The sequence below is a fragment of the Saccostrea cucullata genome, unplaced genomic scaffold, assembly GCF_032062105.1.
Source record: "Saccostrea cucullata isolate Sc308-1 unplaced genomic scaffold, CSIRO_AGI_Scuc_v1 ctg1, whole genome shotgun sequence".
NCBI classification, from domain to species: domain Eukaryota; kingdom Metazoa; phylum Mollusca; class Bivalvia; order Ostreida; family Ostreidae; genus Saccostrea; species Saccostrea cuccullata.
In genome coordinates, this window is record NW_026920581.1 from 977873 (window position 1) to 999180 (window position 21308).

The 21308-nt window shown below is 32.1% G+C and overlaps 2 protein-coding genes and 1 non-coding gene across 3 annotated transcripts; 1 reads left to right on the forward strand and 2 right to left on the reverse strand.

The window, feature by feature from the left end:
* Positions 1-411: 411 nt before the first annotated feature.
* On the reverse strand, positions 412-5471 carry LOC134251778 (basic phospholipase A2 sphenotoxin subunit B-like). The gene is made up of 5 exons (XM_062734196.1): positions 5462-5471; positions 2591-2651; positions 2088-2229; positions 1726-1862; positions 412-936 (listed from the first exon to the last, which is right to left on the reverse strand). Exons 3-5 carry the CDS (start codon positions 2189-2191, stop codon positions 770-772), a joined length of 408 nt encoding a protein of 135 aa, XP_062590180.1. The 5' UTR covers positions 2192-2229; positions 2591-2651; positions 5462-5471; the 3' UTR covers positions 412-769.
* Positions 5472-6860: 1389 nt separating this feature from the next.
* Positions 6861-6932, reverse strand: Trnap-agg (transfer RNA proline (anticodon AGG)). The gene has a single exon. It is a non-coding gene; the product is annotated as a tRNA-Pro (tRNA).
* A 111-nt stretch (positions 6933-7043) lies between these two features.
* Positions 7044-20666, forward strand: LOC134252212 (solute carrier family 35 member F6-like). The gene is made up of 8 exons (XM_062734637.1): positions 7044-7184; positions 8439-8508; positions 9160-9379; positions 15983-16156; positions 16461-16571; positions 17276-17431; positions 17627-17941; positions 18382-20666. Exons 1-8 carry the CDS (start codon positions 7108-7110, stop codon positions 18414-18416), a joined length of 1158 nt encoding a protein of 385 aa, XP_062590621.1. The 5' UTR covers positions 7044-7107; the 3' UTR covers positions 18417-20666.
* Positions 20667-21308: the final 642 nt, after the last annotated feature.

Consider the following 21308-nt stretch of genomic DNA (forward strand, 5'->3'; position numbering starts at 1 on the left):
ATATAGTAGCCAATCAAATTGGCGGTCTGCATAAACACCGAATAAGCACGTGTTCGATCGATACATGTATTATGGTACCTCCAATAAACATGATAAATTCATAGTAATGGACAAATTCGTTTCCATACGTGTTTTACAGAAGCGGAAACTCTCTAACTCTCTCTCTCTTATAACTTTAAAAATCTCCATATTGGTGAAACTCATGTTGCTTGTCACGAAGAATGGAGTGTTATAAACATGACGACGAATATTTCTTTTTCGTTTCTCAAGAAATGGGCATGTCATTATGTTATAATTGATGTTCAAAACATGACTCAGAACGTTTCATCCAAACGGAAAATTTTACCACTTCAATGCGCTTCATTGTAAAAGGATAAAAGGATTAAAATTTCACACATATTTCACTGTTTACACTCAGGTACTGAAAGTTACAAGTATATTCCATTCAAGAAATTGACTTTTAAACATTTTTTTTTTAAAAGAAAGTTCAATAAAATGACCTCTAAAAAATAAACCACTATAATATCATGAATATCAAAATATTTGCTGATATAAAACAATACATTCAAAAAAAAATTATGAGTGAGATTCATTGAAAGATATCTGCATAATAATCTGTGATAATAATGACTTTATTGTCCTCCTAGATATGCCTCCCCCCATTTCTGCTTGAGTACCGGGGAAGATATTTTGATATGGTCATTTGATGGAAGAAATATTTAATATCAATTGACACACCAAACTGATATGCCAGTAATTTTTAGATCCGTTATCGTTTACTTGGGCATGATTTCTTTCCAGTAAATTTGAACTGTTCTAGGCACTCGGTTAGACCTTTATCACATCTGCAGATCTCTAGGCGACAATAATGATCATCTTTTCCATTGAGCACAAAATTATTCTGGGAATCCTTGGCAAAACGTTTACTGTTTTTGTCTGCAAAATAGGGGAAAAAAAGGTTTTACTTCCTGAGCCAAATTCATTTACAAAACCAAAGTCCAAAAATGGACTACAAGGTTTGCTTATACATACAGAGGATGAACATGGCCAAAATACCTGTATCCCATTCCTATTTTTTTTAAAAATCACTCATCGCCAAACTAATATCATTTCTTGCTGAAGTACTGTTTAGTACATGTAATTATCAATGATATAATTAATATAAGTACATTTTGATAAGGAATATAAATGTTACGTCTTTTTCTACATAATACATCTACTGTAAAATCACAAATTTTCATGGGGTCAAATTTTCGAGGATTGGGGCAAAAATATGGGGTTTGTGGGGATTTGATTTTGTGGACAAAGAAATGTTGTATATATAGTTATGTACGAGCTAGTATATGGAATTATATGTTTCGTGGTGAACATAAATTCATGGGTCTCATCATGCCTTGAAAATAACGAAAATTTAACCCCCAAGCAAATCAGTGATTTCACAGTACAGTGTATATGAAGATGAATTTTCAACCAACAGTGATCATATGCTATATAATGAACCCACAACCAGTATTTCCCTACAGGCTATGGGATATGTGATACAAATGTTACTGAGAAATCTTTTAAAAAGTTTTATATCCAATGAATGAGGTACGTATCAGGAGGAAAAAATTGCAGTTTATATCCAAGAAGAAAAATGCACTAAAAATATTATTTTTTTTTATGTGTTATACATGTACATGTATAATATTATATTTTTATTTTGAGTTGATTATAAGATCATACCTCCACAGTGGACCAGTCGAGGCTGCAGTGGTTTATTACCAGGCACCACTTGGTATGTATAACCGTCCCATTTCGGAGAACAGTTCTTGATTTTAGCTGTTATATTTCCATAGCAGTTATCATGGGTCTGGCAGCATCTGTGTGAGAGAGACAAAAAATCAGGAACATGGCAAGAAGAACTACATGGAATAGATTTGCATTATCCTACCCTTTCCCACTTTTTCGCTATTCCCCTCAATTAAATAAAACAATTTAAATATGTAATTTTGACTTAAATTTGAATTTCATTTGTGTCTGCAGACTCTGTGTAACGGATTTCATATGCACCAAATAGATAAAATGCAAACAATTGGATAACATACGCATCAATGCCGTCCACCGGGGTGCCATAACCACCCCACCCACAATAACAGCCGTAGTTATTATAGGCCGTTAGGGGATTGTGTTTGTCTACTTCTGAAATCATCTCTGCCAGTTCATATAAATTTCTCTTTTCCCGGGATCCTGTGAAAGACAAAAATATCATAACTGAGCTGAAACACATATATTCTGAACATCCAGAAATTTCTTTTAATCATATGAAAAGTTCTAATGTGTTCCAAATAACATCATGAATATTCATTATGCAGCTATTGTGGAACTGTAATCTTGCAGACTCTTTTAATGATATACTTAAACTGTATAATATGAACCATGTATAGCTGATTGGTTAGAGCACCTGACTAATAATGCAGGATGTCTGGGTTTAATTCCCTTTCTTGTCATTTTCTTGTAATTTTTCTCTTTATTTGTATGTAAATTTTTAAAGAATGTTTATATCCATTTCTTCTTTCAGACATTCAATACATCATGTGGAAGAACTCACCCTGTACTTGTGTAGTACACAGGAAAACAGCTAAAAGGACTACAGCTATATACAGTCTATCCTGAAAAAAGAAAACAAAGTATTTAAAATGTTTGAATGTTTCTAGAAGTGGGGTGGGGGCCCCGTAGTCAAGGAGATATGCTCTCCCAAAGGTTTCAAAAATATTAATGTTTTCAAGATTCAGTCTGACTAAGTTCCATCCTCTGATTACACTAACCCCAAAGTGTAACAACAGTCAAGATGAGGATAGGTTAAACGCAACAGATTGTTGTAAGAGGTGGGGCTAGGAGGGGGATAGTGAAATTGCACCCTGACCTTCTGAGGGCTTTGGCAAATATTTTGATATATATGTAATATATGTACGTCAATTGCATTAGGAATTTAAAATACTATAAAAGAATATACTGGTGTCATAAGGCTAAGATTAATCTGATTTTAACAACCTGCCAAATATAATAATAATCTGACCCAATTAATCAATCTAGTCCATGGTTAAAGGTACCTTTAGGTAACACATTTTCTTGTGATACAGTTTATAAACTCAGTTATACTGAGTACCAATTCCATCAGTTAAAATGAGATTCCATATATTGTATTGCAAGTTTGTAAGGGCCGGAATGACAAAGAATGATTAAGAAGACAAATTTTATAGGGTTTAATGCTTTTAAAAATCATTTCAAGTTCATAAACATTAAACCTCTTTCTTTGAAAGAGAAAAAAAAATCTATCATGTCTATTAATTACCAGTATATTTGTGCAAATTGGAAAATCTTCATGCAAATGCCAAGGAATAATCCTATTAACCCATTAATTTAAGTAAGATTTTGCTTAGTAATGTTAAATATTATACATTCGATATCAAAATGTGTTGAATTCTATATGTTACTTGTTTTTAATTAAAAAATAAATAGAAAAAATTTCACCACTTTCAAAAGATAATCAAAAATAAATAAAGAGGGAGGTCATTGATTTACAGCATGATTCTCGCACTTCACTAAATCAACAACCATATGTAACATCTGATAGGTACTTAAGTGCAATGTAAGAGAATGGGAGGGGTGTGTTATTATTCTTTCAAATCTTCACATTTGATGAGAAGAAACCAGGTGAATGTCCAGTATCCATGTGAGGTCACAGACTGGAAATGAAAAACTACCTCACCCAGTGTCACCCAGCAAATAGAAGTACAAGAATCTACCTCACCCAGTGTCACCTGGCAAACAGAAGTACCATAACCTACAACACCCAGTGTCACCAGCATCATATTCCATACAAAAATAGTACCAGTTACTGAAACTGTCAATCTCATCCTCATTTAATTCACAAATAAAAAAAAATATAGAGAGAGATCATGCAAATGGAGAAAATTTAAAGCCAGCAGAGCTATAAAGAAAGAAAGAAATTATAGAGAGGCCAATGGTAAATGCCTGCATATTAACACTCCCCCTCTCCCAAATAAATGATTATTGGCCCCAAGTGAAACATCATACAAATTATGATAGATTAATGAATTCATTATACAAATATTATGTACATGTAATTCTACAAGTAACAAAAATCCCTATCATACTGAAACCTTCAAACTTATTCTATACTCTCATTTGCTGATCTATCGGTTATGACTTTACAGATTTGCTTAAAAATAACAATATTGCTTTCAGGGTATTATTTTTCAATAAACATTTTAACTATCCTTTTGTTAAACTGAGAAGTTGTGTTACCAGCAGCCCTACCCAAAAGTGCAACAGCTTGATTAAATAGAGTTTGAATTACATGTCAATAATATTTATTCAATAATAGAATTTATCTATAGCTATTTTATTTGATAACACTTTTCACATAGACCTGGGAAAATGAAAACAATATTTCTTGACATTAAAAGCACTACAGGTGTCAATAAATAATAAACTATGGAAGTCAAGGGGCATGTCTCCTTAAAAAAGTTTCGAATATTATACTTTTTGAGAGCTAATATGGGGGTAAATTCTAGAACTATCATAAATATTAACATGCAAGTTTAATCAGGAAATTTGCTGTCACTAAAAGGGAAATTTTTTAGTTTATTTCAAAGGGGAAAGGTACTTTACCTTTAGTAAAAACAACATTGAGATAATGTCAAATTAATTTTTACCAATTTTAAATAGCCTTAACCTTAGAAAAAAAGGTGTGTGTGTGTGTGTGGGGGGGGGGGGGTCTGGAAGTTTTTCTACATAAATATCATCAACCACATCCTAGAATGTAAATTTTCACCAATAATGCTTATTCACGTTTCCTTCCGGAGAAAGAAGCTTTGATCGGTTAATTGTGCTCACTTGATCCCCTGCAGACCCATAGAAACGATTTCAAAGGGGGACCCCCCCCCCCCAAATCGGACAAGCCCCCCCCCCCAAAAAAAAAAAACAACTACAAAATATTAACTTTAAAATCCTAGATTTTGCCAGTGCTCGACCTTACAGCAAAAAAAAAAAAAAAAAGAAAAAAAAAGGAGTGGATGGGTGGGGTTGCAACCAGCGTCTACATGTACAGAAATTACTATACTTTATAATCAGAAAAGATGGAGGAGAACCCACCTAGCTCTCTACGGGCCTGCCCTGGCTCTAGATCTTATGTTATACCATAAATTTAAACAGATTTTGTGACCTCTGCATTTCATTATTAAAGGACAGGACTTTTTTTTGTATTCCACCTTATAATAATAATCGGTGATAAAAATACTTACCATATTTAAAAAATATATTAATTGTCCCTAAAACTATAAATCACAGTCTTTAAAAAAAGGTCTACTATTTAACAACAAGCATGGTGTGCAAACAAAATCGTTAAGAGGAAGTCGAATCAAGATTGGGGTGCGGAGAGGGTTTCTTGACCTACATAAGCGGGAAGCGTGCCAAGAGAGAGAGAGGGAGGAAGGGAGGGAGAGAGAGATTTTAATGGTTGGGGTGAATGAGCTCATTACAGTATATTGTGCACTTGGTAATATTTTTTCTGAAAATTTATGGCAGGTTAAGTGTTAATGTGTGATGAATGAGGTCGATTTTTCTTTGCTCCAGTTTGTACATACTACATATATCATCTGAATAATATATATCTTCGGCTGAAAAAGGAATCTGGGGTCGCAATCCTCAACCAACAATTAACCTTGACACCCCCCTCCCCCCTTCTTTCCCCCCCCCCCCCCCCCCCCCGAGAATGTATTTATCAAAAAACTACAAAAATATCCGGAAACTGGATTTTAGCAATAATTTTCTTTTCTTAAAATGCATGATAAATGTATGAAAAGAGTCCACTTAGCATGCTATAAGCTGAAGTTATTTCATTTGGTAAGGATAACGGCGTGATTTCTGTCGTGAATAGTCATATTTCACTATTTCAAATAAATATTCCGTTTGAAAAATGCATAACTTCTCCGGTGAAAGGAAGATAATCAAGATATTATTTATTGATCTGTATTTTATGTACAGTATCCCGGCATGCAGACACCATTCAGTGTCAGTTTTATTTTTTATATATATTATAAGTACAAACTTATCAATAAAATAAAATAAATATATGATATATAATTAGTAAACAAATAATAAAAAAAATGTTTGAAACACTTGCATATGGTAATTTAATGTATTACTTGCAAGAAATTACTCCTATAAAATAAGTATGAAATAATGAAATCCATTCTTGGTCAAATATTCGACTTTTATTCAAAAAGCGCGTGTCGAAATAAATTGAAAGTGGAAATTATGAGAATTCTTGTACTTCAACTTTGTTTAGAATTTGTTTTGGGTTCAGTACTTTTGAATAAATATTGTATTTCAAAAGACTTGAAAAAATCTTATTATTATAATCTTTTAATTGTTAGTTCTGGTAGGCCCACGGTTTTCTACTAGAAAATATTAGTTTGTTGAGTCTGGGTAGGGTTTTTTTTTTTTTACTGTAAAATACTGTAGTCACGGTACTTGGCGGGTATTTTTTTTTAAATTACAAAAGGAAATGAAAAAAGTAGATTAATTAAATCATTTCAGATTATATGTAAAGTCATATATGAACAGAAGGCAAATAATTATTATTTTTTTTCAAAATCCCTATATCGGTACTTACGGTAGATATTTCGAAAAGAGTTTGGAACACAGGGACTTTAGACTATCGTAGCAATCTATATACCCGATTTTTCTATGATTTTCTCAAGTCCCTGAGGTTTGGAAACTCAGATATGACAAAATTTCACTCCTCTCTTTTAAAATAAAACTTGGTCCACTGGGAATGAAAAAAAATTATTGGGCTCGTCCGGGATTTGAACCCGGGACCTCTCGCACCCTAAGCGAGAATCATACCCCTAGACCAACGAGCCATGCTCATATAGATATCTAACTCTAAACATACTGGTTATAGATAATCTACATCTCAGAAATGTTTATAAATGGGTATTTAAGCAAGCGTATTAGTGACGCTGAATCGCTGACCGATGACCCTTTGAAAAGTAAATAATCTTCCTTCTTCGAAGTCTCAGAGTCCCTTTCTCAAAAATGGCTTGGACTTACAAACAAATAGTACTTGCCGTAATGATGGTTGTGACGGGTTCTATAAACACCATCTCAACGAAGTAAGTATCTTTAAACTTGCTGTCAAGATATTTGAATTACGCATGCACGTGATGTCGGGCTTTCTATTTTCGCTTTACTCGTAAGGTATCTTCCTTGTTCTTCCCGGTGTGGTTAAGCTTGATGGAAACGTTTATACAAGGCTCTCCTATCTGTTAGATATTTCCACTTGATAAAGTTATACATTTGGGCCTACGGTAGGCCTATGCGTTAATGAAGAGTGTCACGCGATTGATAACAAGCTGCATATGATCAGACCGGTCCCCCCCCCCCCCTCCGCCATCTCGGCCGCAAAGTTTACCCCGTCTCTTTAATGAATAGTAGTAACATTATTTTACCATTCACTTTTCCCTTCACATGATGAATATATCTGTTGGAGAAAATGATAAATAACAGTTGAACTGATGAATTCCAAACTGATTTACATCTTGGTATATAAAGTTACTTGGAGCATATACTTTTAAAATAACACATCTCGTACACTGTGATGGGGTTCATGACACATACAGAATAGCTAGGGAATAACAACCAGATCTTATCAAATGGGTTGATTAATCAAAATACAAAATATGATAATATACGGCTATAAAAAAATCAATGTAATGTATGTAGTTACTTCAGTATAACATTCTATCCTCGGTCCAGCCATACATTTTCTCCTTTCCTGTACATATCCCCTACCCCCTAGACTCGCAGAATGGAAGTTCTGCTTGGGTTTAAAAGAACTCCGGTAAAATTGACAATTTAAGACAATTTAAGAAAGGAGAAATGTAATGCACATGGTTTGTCCCATTTGCCATATCACATAGCTCAGTTGGTAGAGCACCTGGCTAGTGATGCAGTTGGGTTTGGGGTTCAATTTCTGGCCCAGCCATATATTCTCCTTTCCTTTTATACCATTCCTATTACTAAAATAATTTAATAAGTCACAGTTTCTACTCATGAATTAACATATCTTTGTCTTCTGCACATGCAGCAAGGTGCAAAAAAGAAAACATTAAACTTGGCTCAGATTTCATCTCACTTTATTGTATGAAAAGTTATTTCATACAAATGTATAAATTTCATAGATACACAGTTGTAGGTATAAATTTATAAATAAATAAGGTTAGCCTGTTCCCCTTGTTCTTAAATTTTTAAACTTCTAACGTATGCTGTTTAAAATAATTTTTAAAAAAATCGCTGAAATATTTGTTTTTTAGGCAGTATAATTATTAGAAACTAATTTCTATGAATCAAATATTTTTTTTAAACAGATGGGCAGACAGACAGGATGCAGTTGGAAGAGATGGAATTAATCACTCATTTGACCATCCATTCCTGCAGGTAATTCCCTATGAAGCACCAGTTTCACTTGTTACTGTAAAATTACTTGTTCTTATAGGCAGGGTCAAGTGTTTGAGGTTGGAAGAAATATTGTTTCTTGGGTATGTGATTTGATGGTTGAAGAAGTGATGATAGAAAAACATGATAGATGTACTATGAACTGAAATTTTGATATTTTTTTGTAATGTAGATTGAAATTTTAACAATTGAACAATTTTTCAAAATTAATCTGTTTAGAAATCCCTTTTATGATTATTTTTTTCTTTCATTTTTTTCCCATTAATGCCAGTTTCAAATTATTGTAAAGAAGATGATTATCTAAAAAAAATTATCATGGTGTTTCTCCCAATTTTCATTAGGGAGGAAAGTGTGACATAATATATGAGTACCAGGTGTTCTCCCTTGAAGCTCTGTACATTTTTCATTAAAACTGAATCTTTCATGGTTAAAATTCTAACATAAAATTTCTGCTGCACATATGAAAGGATTGCATTTTATTTTTTATTTTTTTGAAGTAAAATGTAATACCAAGCTAGCCATCATAAAAAAAAAGTTCTTGCAAGTTTACTATATAGATGAGATTTATTAATAGGTATCAATTTACTAGCTTTTATTTTTATATTGACAAAGAAATTTCTCTGCTTTATTCAGGCAGTTGGGATGTTTTTGGGTGAATTTTCCTGCCTCATAGCTTTCCAAATAATAAAGCTGTACCATCGAGTTCGCCACCCAGAGCAGGAACAGAATATGGGGAACCAGGGCTTTAACCCCCTCATCTTCCTCCCCCCGGCCATCTGTGATATGTGTGGGACATCACTGATGTACATTGGACTTAATTTAACCTATGCCTCAAGTTTCCAGATGTTGAGAGGTTTGTTTTATTCATACAATCGAAGTTTCCCTGCAAGAAATTTAGACAAATGGAATGATTTGACAAGTTGGAATAATATCTTATTTTGCACCTTAGTTGTTTAGTTGACTTAATTTAAGGGGCTATGGGAACAAAAAAACAACAACATGGAAATGTATGCTGAAATTTGATTTTCTTCTAAATGCAGTAAAGAGACCATTGAGAATTTTATTTTATATAGGCTAAAGTACCGGTATTAAAAAAAACCTTTTCCGATCAAAGTTTGATTGTTATTTGAAAGAGCATGTTTGTGTGGAAAATGATATATTAAGTACATGCAGTTGTTTTATTAAAATAAATGGTGTGACATTTAGATTTACCAAGAAATCCATTTTATCCAAAATTATGCTTAAATTCCTTTAGCTCAAAGGGACTCAAAATTATGTAAAATTATGTAAATGAAATAATGCAAAGGGAGATAATTATTAGTAAGAAAACAAAAATGGTAAAGAGTGTGCATTGATGCTCATAGGCCTCTTGCAGTTCAATTATTAGTACTTTGCAATCATCCTTTTCAAATCTTCAAAGGAAAAATGAATTAAATGATAGAAATCGTATACCTGGTAAATATTAAAAATATGGCAAAAAATTCCAGAGTTCTAACTCAACTTTAAAGGCTGAGTTCAAGATTTTGGTATAAAATTTTGGTGGTTAATTTTAAATTTGTGGATAAAAATGAAATATTTACATAAAATAGAAAATTAAAGATAAAACATCTTAAATACCATAATACTATTTCTGAAAATAAGGACAAAAAAGGGAAAGAAGACTTTTAAATATTTTAATCAAGTAATAGATGAATTAATACACACCTGCATTTATACATGATAAGTATTGCTATATGAACAAAATCTCTGTGCAGTATTTAGAATTGGTCATATTTTTTTGTCTATCATCACATTTTAGTAATTTAAGTCATATGTGGAAATGTGATTGCTGTAAAGGTCGTGTTCCTCTCTCAGCACAGGCTAGTGCTAATAATTAACGTACAGTAAATCAGCACATAGCAAGTACCAAGGAAAAATCTTGACTTTTATAAAATCCTGAAAAAAAAATCAATATTTTTTCATTCATTAATTAGTAGCCATTTGAAAAAAAATTCCTCTGAGTAGTATCTAGAATTTATCAATATTTATGACATTTAAGTGCATGCATTTAATCATGGGGGTAATTTTAATTGCTGTAAAGGTCGTGTTCCTCTCTCAGCACAGGCTAGTGCTAGTAACATAGGGTAAACCAGCACATAGCAAGTACCAAGGGAAGAGCTTGACTTTCCTAAAATTCTGAAAAATATCCCACACATTTCAAAAGATCCAGTAACAAGTATCGTTCTTTTGAATAAAATTTCTCTTTGTAAGTACATGTACGTATTTAGAAATTGTCAGTAATTTTATACCTGTCATGAAATTTTATTGCATTGCTGCAAAGGTCTTGTTCCTCTATAAGCACAGGCTAGTGCTAGTATAAACATAGGAGAAACAAGCACTTAGCAAGTGCCAAGGAAAAATCTTGACTTCATAAATTCGTGAAAAAAAAGCATATATTTTTTTGCTTTTGAATAAAATCTCTGTGTATGTATCAAGAATTTGTCCGTATTTTGTCTGTTGTAACAAACCATATCATGTAATTTGTTTGCTGCAAAGGTCGTGTTCCTCTCTCAGCACAGGCTAGTGCTAATAACATACAGTAAACCAGCACATAGCAAGTACCAAGGAAAAATCTTGACGTTTATAAAGTTCTGGAAAAAAAAAACATTCAGAAAGATCCAATGTCAGGCCTTTGAATAAAATCTCTTTATATCTAGGATTGGCCATTATTTTGTCTATCATGACATTTTAATACATTTATTATCATGGAGTAATTGCTGTTAAGGTCTTGTTCCCCTCTCAGCACAGGCTAGTGCTAGTAACATAGGGTAAACCAGCACATAGCAAGTACCAAGGGAAGAGCTTGACATTTAATCTCTGAGAAAAAAACTTCTTTTTTTTGGAAAAATTCAGAAATATAGGCTTCTGAACTGAATTGTAAGAGTGCTGAACTAGTTTTGTGTTAGTCTGAACTTAATAGGAAGACCAAGATAAAACAATTTTATATACTGTAGACATACTTTTTTGCACAGGGTCATTATTCCGTGGAATCTTAATTTCTGTTGAATCCTCATGTAGAAAATTATGCAGATTTCCTAGACTGCCACTATATGCCTTACATTTATATTAAGTATGCTTGGACAAATTTCCACAGAAAATTTGTGACCGCGTACATAGCGTAAATTAATACCACATGGAAAAAAGTACTTCTACAGTAGATTAAAAAGAGGGAGGTATAATGTTAAAACGAAGACTGCAGTACATGTATTAGTTTTTATGTTTATGTGGAAATAAAAAACTAAACAAATACAAGTGCTAACTTTATATTAGGTTAATAGTTGTATGACTTCCTTGAAATCCTAAATCTTTTGACCTGCTTGTTGATTTTCAACAGTTTCCTCCTCAGCACAGTCTAGTGCTAATGATAAAACTTTATCAGCACAAAGGAAGTACTGAGGAAGAAAACGTCAAAAACTATTAAATTATAACTTGAAGAGGTTTTAATTATTAAAGTTTCAGTCCTAAATAATAGAAATTGGTAAGAAGAAAATTGTGTCTTTCCTTGCACAAGCTAGTGCTAGTGCCAACATAAAACCAGCACATAACAGGTCCAAGGAAAGACAAACAATTCAAATTCTCAAACTGAAAAAATATAAGTGTAAAGGGAAGAATTGGAGGAAAAGAAAATATTTGTTGAAATATAATTCAAATGAATTTAATGTGAATTTTTCCTGAATCAGATCTGGTGATAGTTAGTTGTCTTGTGATTGACACACTATGTGTGGGTGTTTCATCAGCACCTGCACATAAACTGTGCCAAACACAATCCAACCGGTACTTTGATTGAAAATTAATTTACCATTAAAATGTTCTTTGAATTTTTTTCTTTTGAAAACTCAATTAGACTTTATTTTACAGTTAGTAAAATATGAAAAAGATAAATAAAATACTTGTAAGTAATATTAAGATTTTTTTATTTTTAAAATTATTTTTTTCTTCAAAATGATATTTAGTTCTTACCCTCTCTTTGTCTAGCTGCTCTGTGATGACACCATAGTGAAATGTCTGTATATATTGCCAGTTTTAGCAGAGAGGTGTCAAAATTCACTCTCTTTACTTCTGATTTTTCCTCTGACACCTCAGTGAATTCAAAAGACAATTTATTTGACCAATTAACTCAGCAATTAGTTGAGACACCCCTAGGCATTGTTGGACATCTGTAGGCATTTTTTTTTTACAGTTAGGTACACAGATAGGCTGCTAATCTGATAATTGTTGTCTGGAAGAAATTTTTGAGATAATGATGACAGATTAACAGTGATAAGAATATTTTAATTGGATTAAATGTGTTTGATATGCCACCTGCATTTTTCCTTAACTTGAAAATAATTACTCTTCAGAAATTTTAGACTGGAAATAAAATATATTATTGAATGCAGAAAAATAAACAATAAATGAAGAAATGAAATATAGTAATATAGGAAATAAATAAAATATATAATAAATAATTAAGAAATAAAATATGTAGTAAATCAAAAATTGAAATTATTAATGAATTAAAAAAGAATAATTAAGAGCTAGGGGATAAGTTAATGGTTTTAATTATTTACAATAATAATTATGAATTTATGTTAATGTTTATTTTCAATAATGTCTGTAATTTCTTTTTTGAAAATAAGATGTGTTTGTGAAACACTGATGCCCCCATGTAGCAACGTAGTGAAGATAAAACTTTTTTTAAATGCAGATATCTTTTTCTTTTCTTTTTTTTAGACAGATTAACAATTTTTAAGCTAGATCTCAAATATGTAGTTTTGATTTAAATTTTATATAAACTTAAAGTTTCCATCTAAAAATAAAATCATTTGTTAATGTTGCATGATTGAATGGATTAAGTGTACCTGTATAACTTGAATAACAGTTTTTAATGAAATAAATGAAGGAGACTATATTTCCTACAGACAATATTATTTTAGCTAACATGGACTGGGAATATGTTTTATACTTATAATGAATCTGAATCCTAATCTATTTTAATAAACTATAGAAGTCTACAGGTGACCCTGCATGAAAAGAATTTTCATTTATATTGAAGAATAACAGTTTTCTGTGATGTCAAAGAGTATTATTTGGAATGATTGTTTTAAGTTTGAAAAAGTTGTATGTTTTGATGTTTTGGTAAAATTTTATGCTTTCAAAATTTCTAAAAGTAAAGTACATGCATGTATCGATCTGCATCTGATTTACACCACTTCTCAAATACACTGTTGTACATAATAGATGTACTTCCAATCACAGTCTCTCCTTCGATCATTGCAGTTTAATATTTTCATACTCAGGCTAGGTAGTTCTGACATTTACTGGAACCCCTCAACATATCTCTTATCTGTAAGTATTTTATTTTATGAAGTTTTTAGGAATCAAGTATAGGTACAGTAACTCAAATTCAAATTGGTTGGGAGATATAAAATATATGTATTTAAAACTGACATATGATTTTTAAGCATTTCCTCCTTTAGTTAGGGAACTATGGATATAAATTGGATTACCAGTCATAGAATTATATCTAGTAATTTCCTCTAAAATGCAAGTGCAATAATGAGGCTTACAAACAAATTAAGACTAGCTGTTACAGGGTACTTTCACAATTTGATGTAGGTGATTATAGTTTTCAGATTTTTTTTCCATATATAGACAGTTATTTTTATGTATGTGTCAATAAAGGACTTCACATTTTTATGTGATAAGAAAAACTGCACATTTTTTAATAAAGACTTCACATATTATGTAGGTGATTTTGGAATCCTGAGGTATCTTTTAATTGACAGTCTCAATATTCAGGTGGGGGATGCTTTGGTAGAGGAATGCTATGTAGATAGGGTGGGTGGGGTGGGGGACTTGATCTATGGGGTCAAAGGTGAAGGCTATAAGTTATAAGCATTGCATGTTTTTGTTAGGCATTAGCTTCGAAATTTTATTCCTAAACATCAACACTGTAATCACTACAGATAGGTTATGGGTAGAGGATGATAGCACTTGTAGATTTTAACATGCAAGTCATTGATACTATATAAGGTAAAAATTTGTTTTGTCTGCCTATAGCTAAGATGGGACAAATTAACACTCCATGCTGGCTTGATTAAGTTGAGTACATGTAAAATTTGCAGTCACTTCTAGGTGGGAGTTTGTTACCAGAAAATTTGGAGATATTTCAGAATGAAATGACATCTTAAATGGAATATTAATGCTAAATTTATTTATCATATTGCAATGGTTAACACTTTCACCACACTATTAAAGTTCACAGCTGATTAAGGGTTTTCAGCATTCTGGTATTGTGCATAATGTGCAGAACTTTGATAAGGTACACTTCATTTATAAATAAATTTTACTAACCCTGGTCATTTTTTAGATTAATTTATTATGCCCCCCTTCGAAGAAGGGAGGGCATATTGCTTTGCTGCTGTCTGTCGGTTGGTCTGTCGGTCCACTTAGTTTCTGTTCATTTTCTTCACAACCGTGGCACATACTGAAATGAAATTTGGTATACAGATATATCAAATGAATATCTAGGTCAAGTTCTGTTTTGGGTACAGTTGCATCATTTTTGACAGAGTTATGCCCCTTGGACTTAGAAAAATTCCAATTATTTGCAGTTTCCGTTCATTTTCTTCGCAGAGGTTGCACATGCTGAAATGAAATTTAGTATACAGATATATCAGATGAATATCTAGGTCAAGTTCTGTTTTGGATACGGTCGCACAATTTTTGACAGAGTTATGCTCCTTGTACTTAGGAAAATTCCAATTATTTGCAGTTTTTGTTCATTTTCTTTGCAGAGGTTGCACATTTTGAAATGAAATTTAGTATACAAATATATCAGATGAAAATCTAGGCTAACTTCTTTTTTGGGTACAATCGCACCAATTTTAACAGAGTTATGCCCTTTTGGACTTTGAAAAATTCCTATTTGGGGGGAAGGGGGGCATAAGTGTTTTACAAACATCTCTTGTTTCAATCAGATTGTTGAAAAAAAATGGATAAAGTAACTTTTATATATAAGATACACAAAATAAATTACAAGGGGAAAAAAAGGGCATATTATCTTGTTCATAAATTCATAATAGAGTATTGTAAGAAGATTGCATATGAAAAGATATGGTGTATTTTAAAGTTAATATCTGAAAGAAAGTTGCTGTATGATTCCCAGGTGACTTTAAAGGCCTACAGGCCTCTGAACTTTGTCATTCCTGTGGTATTGGCAAAATTAAATGGTGGAATTTTAGGGAATAAAAAGAAACAAATTTCTGAAGATTATTTCAATTTTGGAGGTTCTTGTTTGCACCGGATCGCTCCTGTTTTGTGGTTTTTGATGGACTTTTGGACGCGTGTGCTGTTCATTATCTCCATGTACTTTATTTAAATAAATATACCACTAAGAATAATGGAATTTTTTTTTTGTTTTGTTTTCCATCAGGTGCTGTCATCATTTTCACAGCCCTCCTTTCCGTGGCTTTCCTCGGATCAACAATACGTAAACTGATGTGGGCGGGGATATTCACCGTCCTGCTAGGTCTGGCAATGGTAGGATTGTCCGATATTTTATTTGGAGACCAATCAGCTCAGACAGATACAAATGGAATCATCGCAGGTATATATATAATCTTCATATTTTAAAGTGTTAACATAAAGTTCATAATGATAGTTCCATTATTTCAAGTCCAAGTACAACGTCTCAAGCCACAGGTTTTGTGTCCATTCTATTTCCACAAATTTGGAAATAGAATGGATACAAAACCCATTGCTTGAGACAATTGTCCAAGTACTACTTTTCTCTTCCTTTGTTTTAATTAAATTATTAGGTAGACCTACAGTTTTATCAGAGAGTTTTTGTTTTATGCATAGACTTTTTGTTTTATTCATTCAGATTCATACATATACACTTTACTATACAGGTGACCTGTTGATTATAATGGCTCAGATCATTGTGGCGGTACAGATGGTGTATGAGGAAAAGTTTGTCACCAGATACAGCATCCCAGCAATGCAGGCCGTGGGATGGGAAGGTAAAGCAGCCAAAATTATATATTTGTCCTTGAATATTTTAAAACATAAATTTTTGCGTATATAGTCTTAGTTTCCGACCTGAATATTAATATTATTGTGCTACACATTATGTGAATCAAAAAGGCACATGGGAATGTTCTGTTCACAATGTACAATGTATCTGCCAACCTCCCAACTTGTTACGTTTGAGTCGGACAAGTAATTGGAATATAACCAAGCACCTGTCACCAGATAATGAGGTTCCTGATGTAGTGATGTAATTTTGCTGATGAGACCGACTTGTAACTTAATTCTTGAGTTAGACAAGTATTAATCAGAAAGCAGCCACCTGTTACCATGTTGTGAGGATAAGGGTGATGACCCTATACTATAGAAGGGTGATGGTATAATTTTTCTCATGAGACCCATAGAATGCAGGAGAGCTAGTGGGCAGGTCTGCTGACTTTGAAGAGCATTCATAAGATAATAGAAAATGATTATATACAAATGGATTACAAAAGAAATCAAAGCTCCTGCATTTATTCTTAATCAAGTTTAGGAATGTTCAAATAAAATCCCTGTAAGGCAAGCAATTTTTGGCTTCATTTCTACACATTTGAATAAATTGTTCTACAAAGATTTAGGTAGTACCTGGTGTGTAGGAAACACAGTTATCCTTCAAAGTATCATTCTTAATATTAATTCTACATAAATCTATTTACAGGGTTTTTCGGGTTCACCGTTCTGGGACTCCTGAACATCGTGTTCTTCTACATTGATGCCGGTGCCTTCAGTAAATTACCAACTCAGAAGTTAGAAGATCCTATAGATGCTTTTATACAGATAGGGAATAGCTGGATTATTTTATTAGCAACTGTGGGTAAGTGTCATGTCACTCTATTTCATTTATATTTCTTCTGGAATGAATAAATCTTTTTTTTTTGGCCCATTGCAATTCAAACATTTCAGCTTTAACTGATGAGCAGTTTCACCATTTTGGTAGATATCTATGTAATATTCTAATCTTGGGTGACTCTGCTTGAACTCATTGTAAAACAATTTATTTATTTTGTAGGAAATATTGTTAGTATAGCATTCTTCAACTTTGCTGGAATTAGCGTTACAAAGGAGCTAAGTGCTACAACACGCATGGTGCTAGACAGTGTTCGGACTCTTTTTATCTGGCTGTTGACCCTGTTCTTGGGTTGGCAGGGATTCCAGGTGCTGCAGTTGATAGGATTTTTCATCTTATTGACGGGAATGTGTCTCTACAATAACATCATCATAGTCCCGATCGTACAACATATCCGCGAGAGGCGAGCTCAGTATAGGAACTTACAGGACGTAGGAGGGGAAAACGACAGACTTATCAACGACCAATCTACGACAGGTAATACTGAACAAAACGTAGACAGAATGATTGATCAATAGTCATGCTACTGATTTAGAAGTTAAGTGGAGTTTTAACAAATTTTTTGAAAAATGAAATATTTTAGAATACTATGTTAAAAATTTATCAAATTCAAGTGTATATTGCATTACAATGCTTTGAACAAGTAATCTTTTTAAACATAATTGTAAACAAGTATAAACTTTTGTTGTGAGTAATATATTGATTACTTTATAAATCTTAAGAACCATATTTATTCCCTATATAAGTTTGCATGGTTCTACGCCTTTCATATGTGTATTCCTTGTGACAAAACCTTATACCGACATTTTTTACCTCATGACCTTGAAGTATATTATAGTGTGTATATATTCTATAGATATTCTATGTTTTTATAGTGTGTGTATATATTCTATAGATATTCTATGTTTTTGTTGCAGGAGGAAGTGGTTTCAGTGACCCGGCCTCAACCTAAAGGTCAGTCAGCTGGACAGGAGGTACACTGGAATAGGTTGACCAACACTGACATTTGTACAGATTTCTGTGATACTAAAACTTTCATATAGATCATAAATAACAGGTTCTTCTGGTGAGTGTTTACAAGGACTTGATTCTGTAGCTCTTGATTTGACTGTAATTAAGAGCATATTCACTTTTTGTACAGAATGATTGTCTCAGCTTCCTCTCCATTAAAACAAAACATGTAGTAATTAATCAGTATTTAATAATCAACAACGATAACATATATCTCTTCATAAAGGCAACGAATGTAAATTAAGTTTAACAGCAATCCAAATGCCCTTGCTTGTGGTGTCAAAACTTTATCCTTGCTACAGTCTTAGATACAGTTGAATTTTGATATCTCAAACACTATTATCTTAAATACCTTGATAATGTGAAACTAGTTTTATTTTATTATTTAAGTATTTTATTATTATTTTCTCAAATCATTGGATATCTATTATTTTTTTCTTATAGTCCCATAAAGTTTGAGATTATTAGGTTTGACTACAATGTATATAAGACTTCATATGTCCAGTTGATGTTAAAAATTGTTTTTTAGTACATCAATCAGGTTTTGTCTTGAAAATTCATTAGGCTAAGTTAGAGGCCCCTCATTAGCAATGTTCTTTTATTTTGACTGTTTGGAAGAAAGCCCTTTCTTATTGTTTCCTTTTATCCATATAAAGATATACAAAATGATCAAATTTTAAAACTAAAATGTAGGAATTTTTTCTTTGCCAAATGATAGTTGACAGCTTAAGATACCGTATCTAAAAAATAAGTTAAATCTGGTGGTTAATTTGTGGTTAATTTGTTGACCCCCCAGTCTCTTTAAAGTTAAAAACTTTTTTTTTTATTGTCAAAAGGGATACAATTCTGATCTTGAGATAATTATAATCTTCTAATGATACAGAAATGACAAACAGATACATGTAAGATGAAGCTACAAAAAGGTTACAACTTTAAATTCAAGGTCATTATGTTTGTGAACATAGAGCTAACAAAAAGGTACAGAAACAATATGAAGAGTATATGAACCTTGGAATAAGTTGGTCCATGATACTCAGGTCACTGTAAATGTCCATAAGCCTTTAGTCCCTGCTTCTTTGAAACATATTAGTGCAATACTGAACTTGTATCATTTCTCCACAGGCTGTAATGATGAGGGAGGGGGTGTGTGTTATTATTTCCATTTTCCTCTGTTCATAACTTTTTATATTGTAATACATGTACAGGTTTAGTAAAAATACAGGTATGATTGTTTTAAATATATAAAATGTACATAATTATATGTGTATTTTGGTTTTTTTTGTATTGCAATTGACATGTTTTTATAATTATAGAACCTGTATGGGTTAATATCTTACCTTGCCATTTCTTTTAAGTAATACAATTGGCAGTCCAACAAAGGGTTCAAGACCCATATGTCATGGCCATTAGTTGTAAGAAATGGAGAATTGTGGTATATATTGGCACCATATATTGACCTGCTTGAAATCCCATTGCTTTAAATTTTTATATTAATGTATATGTATATGATGTTTTAATGTATATATATGATGTTTTAATAAGTATTTATAATACATTTAAATAATTTGTAATACTACGTATAATTTTTTTTTCAAAGAAAGTGTTGTGAAGATTTTCAATTTCATTCCAACATTGGCCTTTCATGGTAGTTTACTGCTGAAAGCAATGTCTCTTCATTACCATTAGTCCCCGGTTCAATATTTATCTTTGCTAATTTAAAAATGCAAATAATTTTTTAAACTATTGCTAAGTTGCAACAATACTTATAAGATAGCTTTAATTAATTAACACCAATAGAGGAACAGGAAGTAGAAAATTGTGATTGATAAAGAAAGTATGTTTTTAAAAATGTGAATGTGTTTTAAGCTCTCAACTCAAGGAAAGTAATGGAGGACTCAAACAAAAGAGGAATGTAACAAGTCGAATTTAATATTTCTTAATAGAGGAATATGTATTTTTATGTACATATGCAAGTATCATATATGATTGTATGCTTGATATGCTCGTTATGCTGTATGTGTGTATTAAATATCTGATGATTAATACATAAATATCTGTGCACAATGTTGTACGAAGCATTTGAACTTGTTAGTTATCTAAAGAAGAATCTATTTATTTCATTAATTGAAAAGAAACTAATTTAAAAATGTGTAAGAATGACTGTAAGAATGACTGTAAAAAATGATAATGATTTTAATTAATAAATACATTAATTGAATTCATGTCACAATGCTAAAATGATGATGCACACATTTCCCCCTAGCTGTGAAAAAAAACGTATTGAGTTTTAAAAAATACAAACTAAGGTAAATGGGAATTTGAATGACTTTTAAACTTCATTCATTATTTTTTAAAAATAAATGTTCAATAAAACTTCTTTCTAGCACCAGACCGTTGACCATGGGGACATGGATTTCATGATTTTTGAAAAACACCTTTGCTCATCACAATGACGAACTTATTTGTCTGTTTCATTTGTAGTGAGAGGGAATTTATGCGATTTCACTAGAAGATCAATAGAACCCATACCCTAATAGTAGGACCCTTGATCATGGGGCCACAAATGTGGTAAAGGCCTCATGCTTCTTATAACCATATGTCAACAGTTTAACTACTTGGTATCCAGAATTTATAAAAAAAAGATAAAAGGGATTTTGATCAATTAGGTTCTATCCTTCAAGCCCAAGTGAGGCAGAATCCATGAAATTCCCAATTTTTGTTTCCTTTTGCCCACAGATGCTTTAAACCAAAATATTTTGAAGTCAGTTCAGTTTTTCAAAACTAGAAGATGAAAATGTTTTAAAACTTTATAACCAATGCAAGACATGATGAT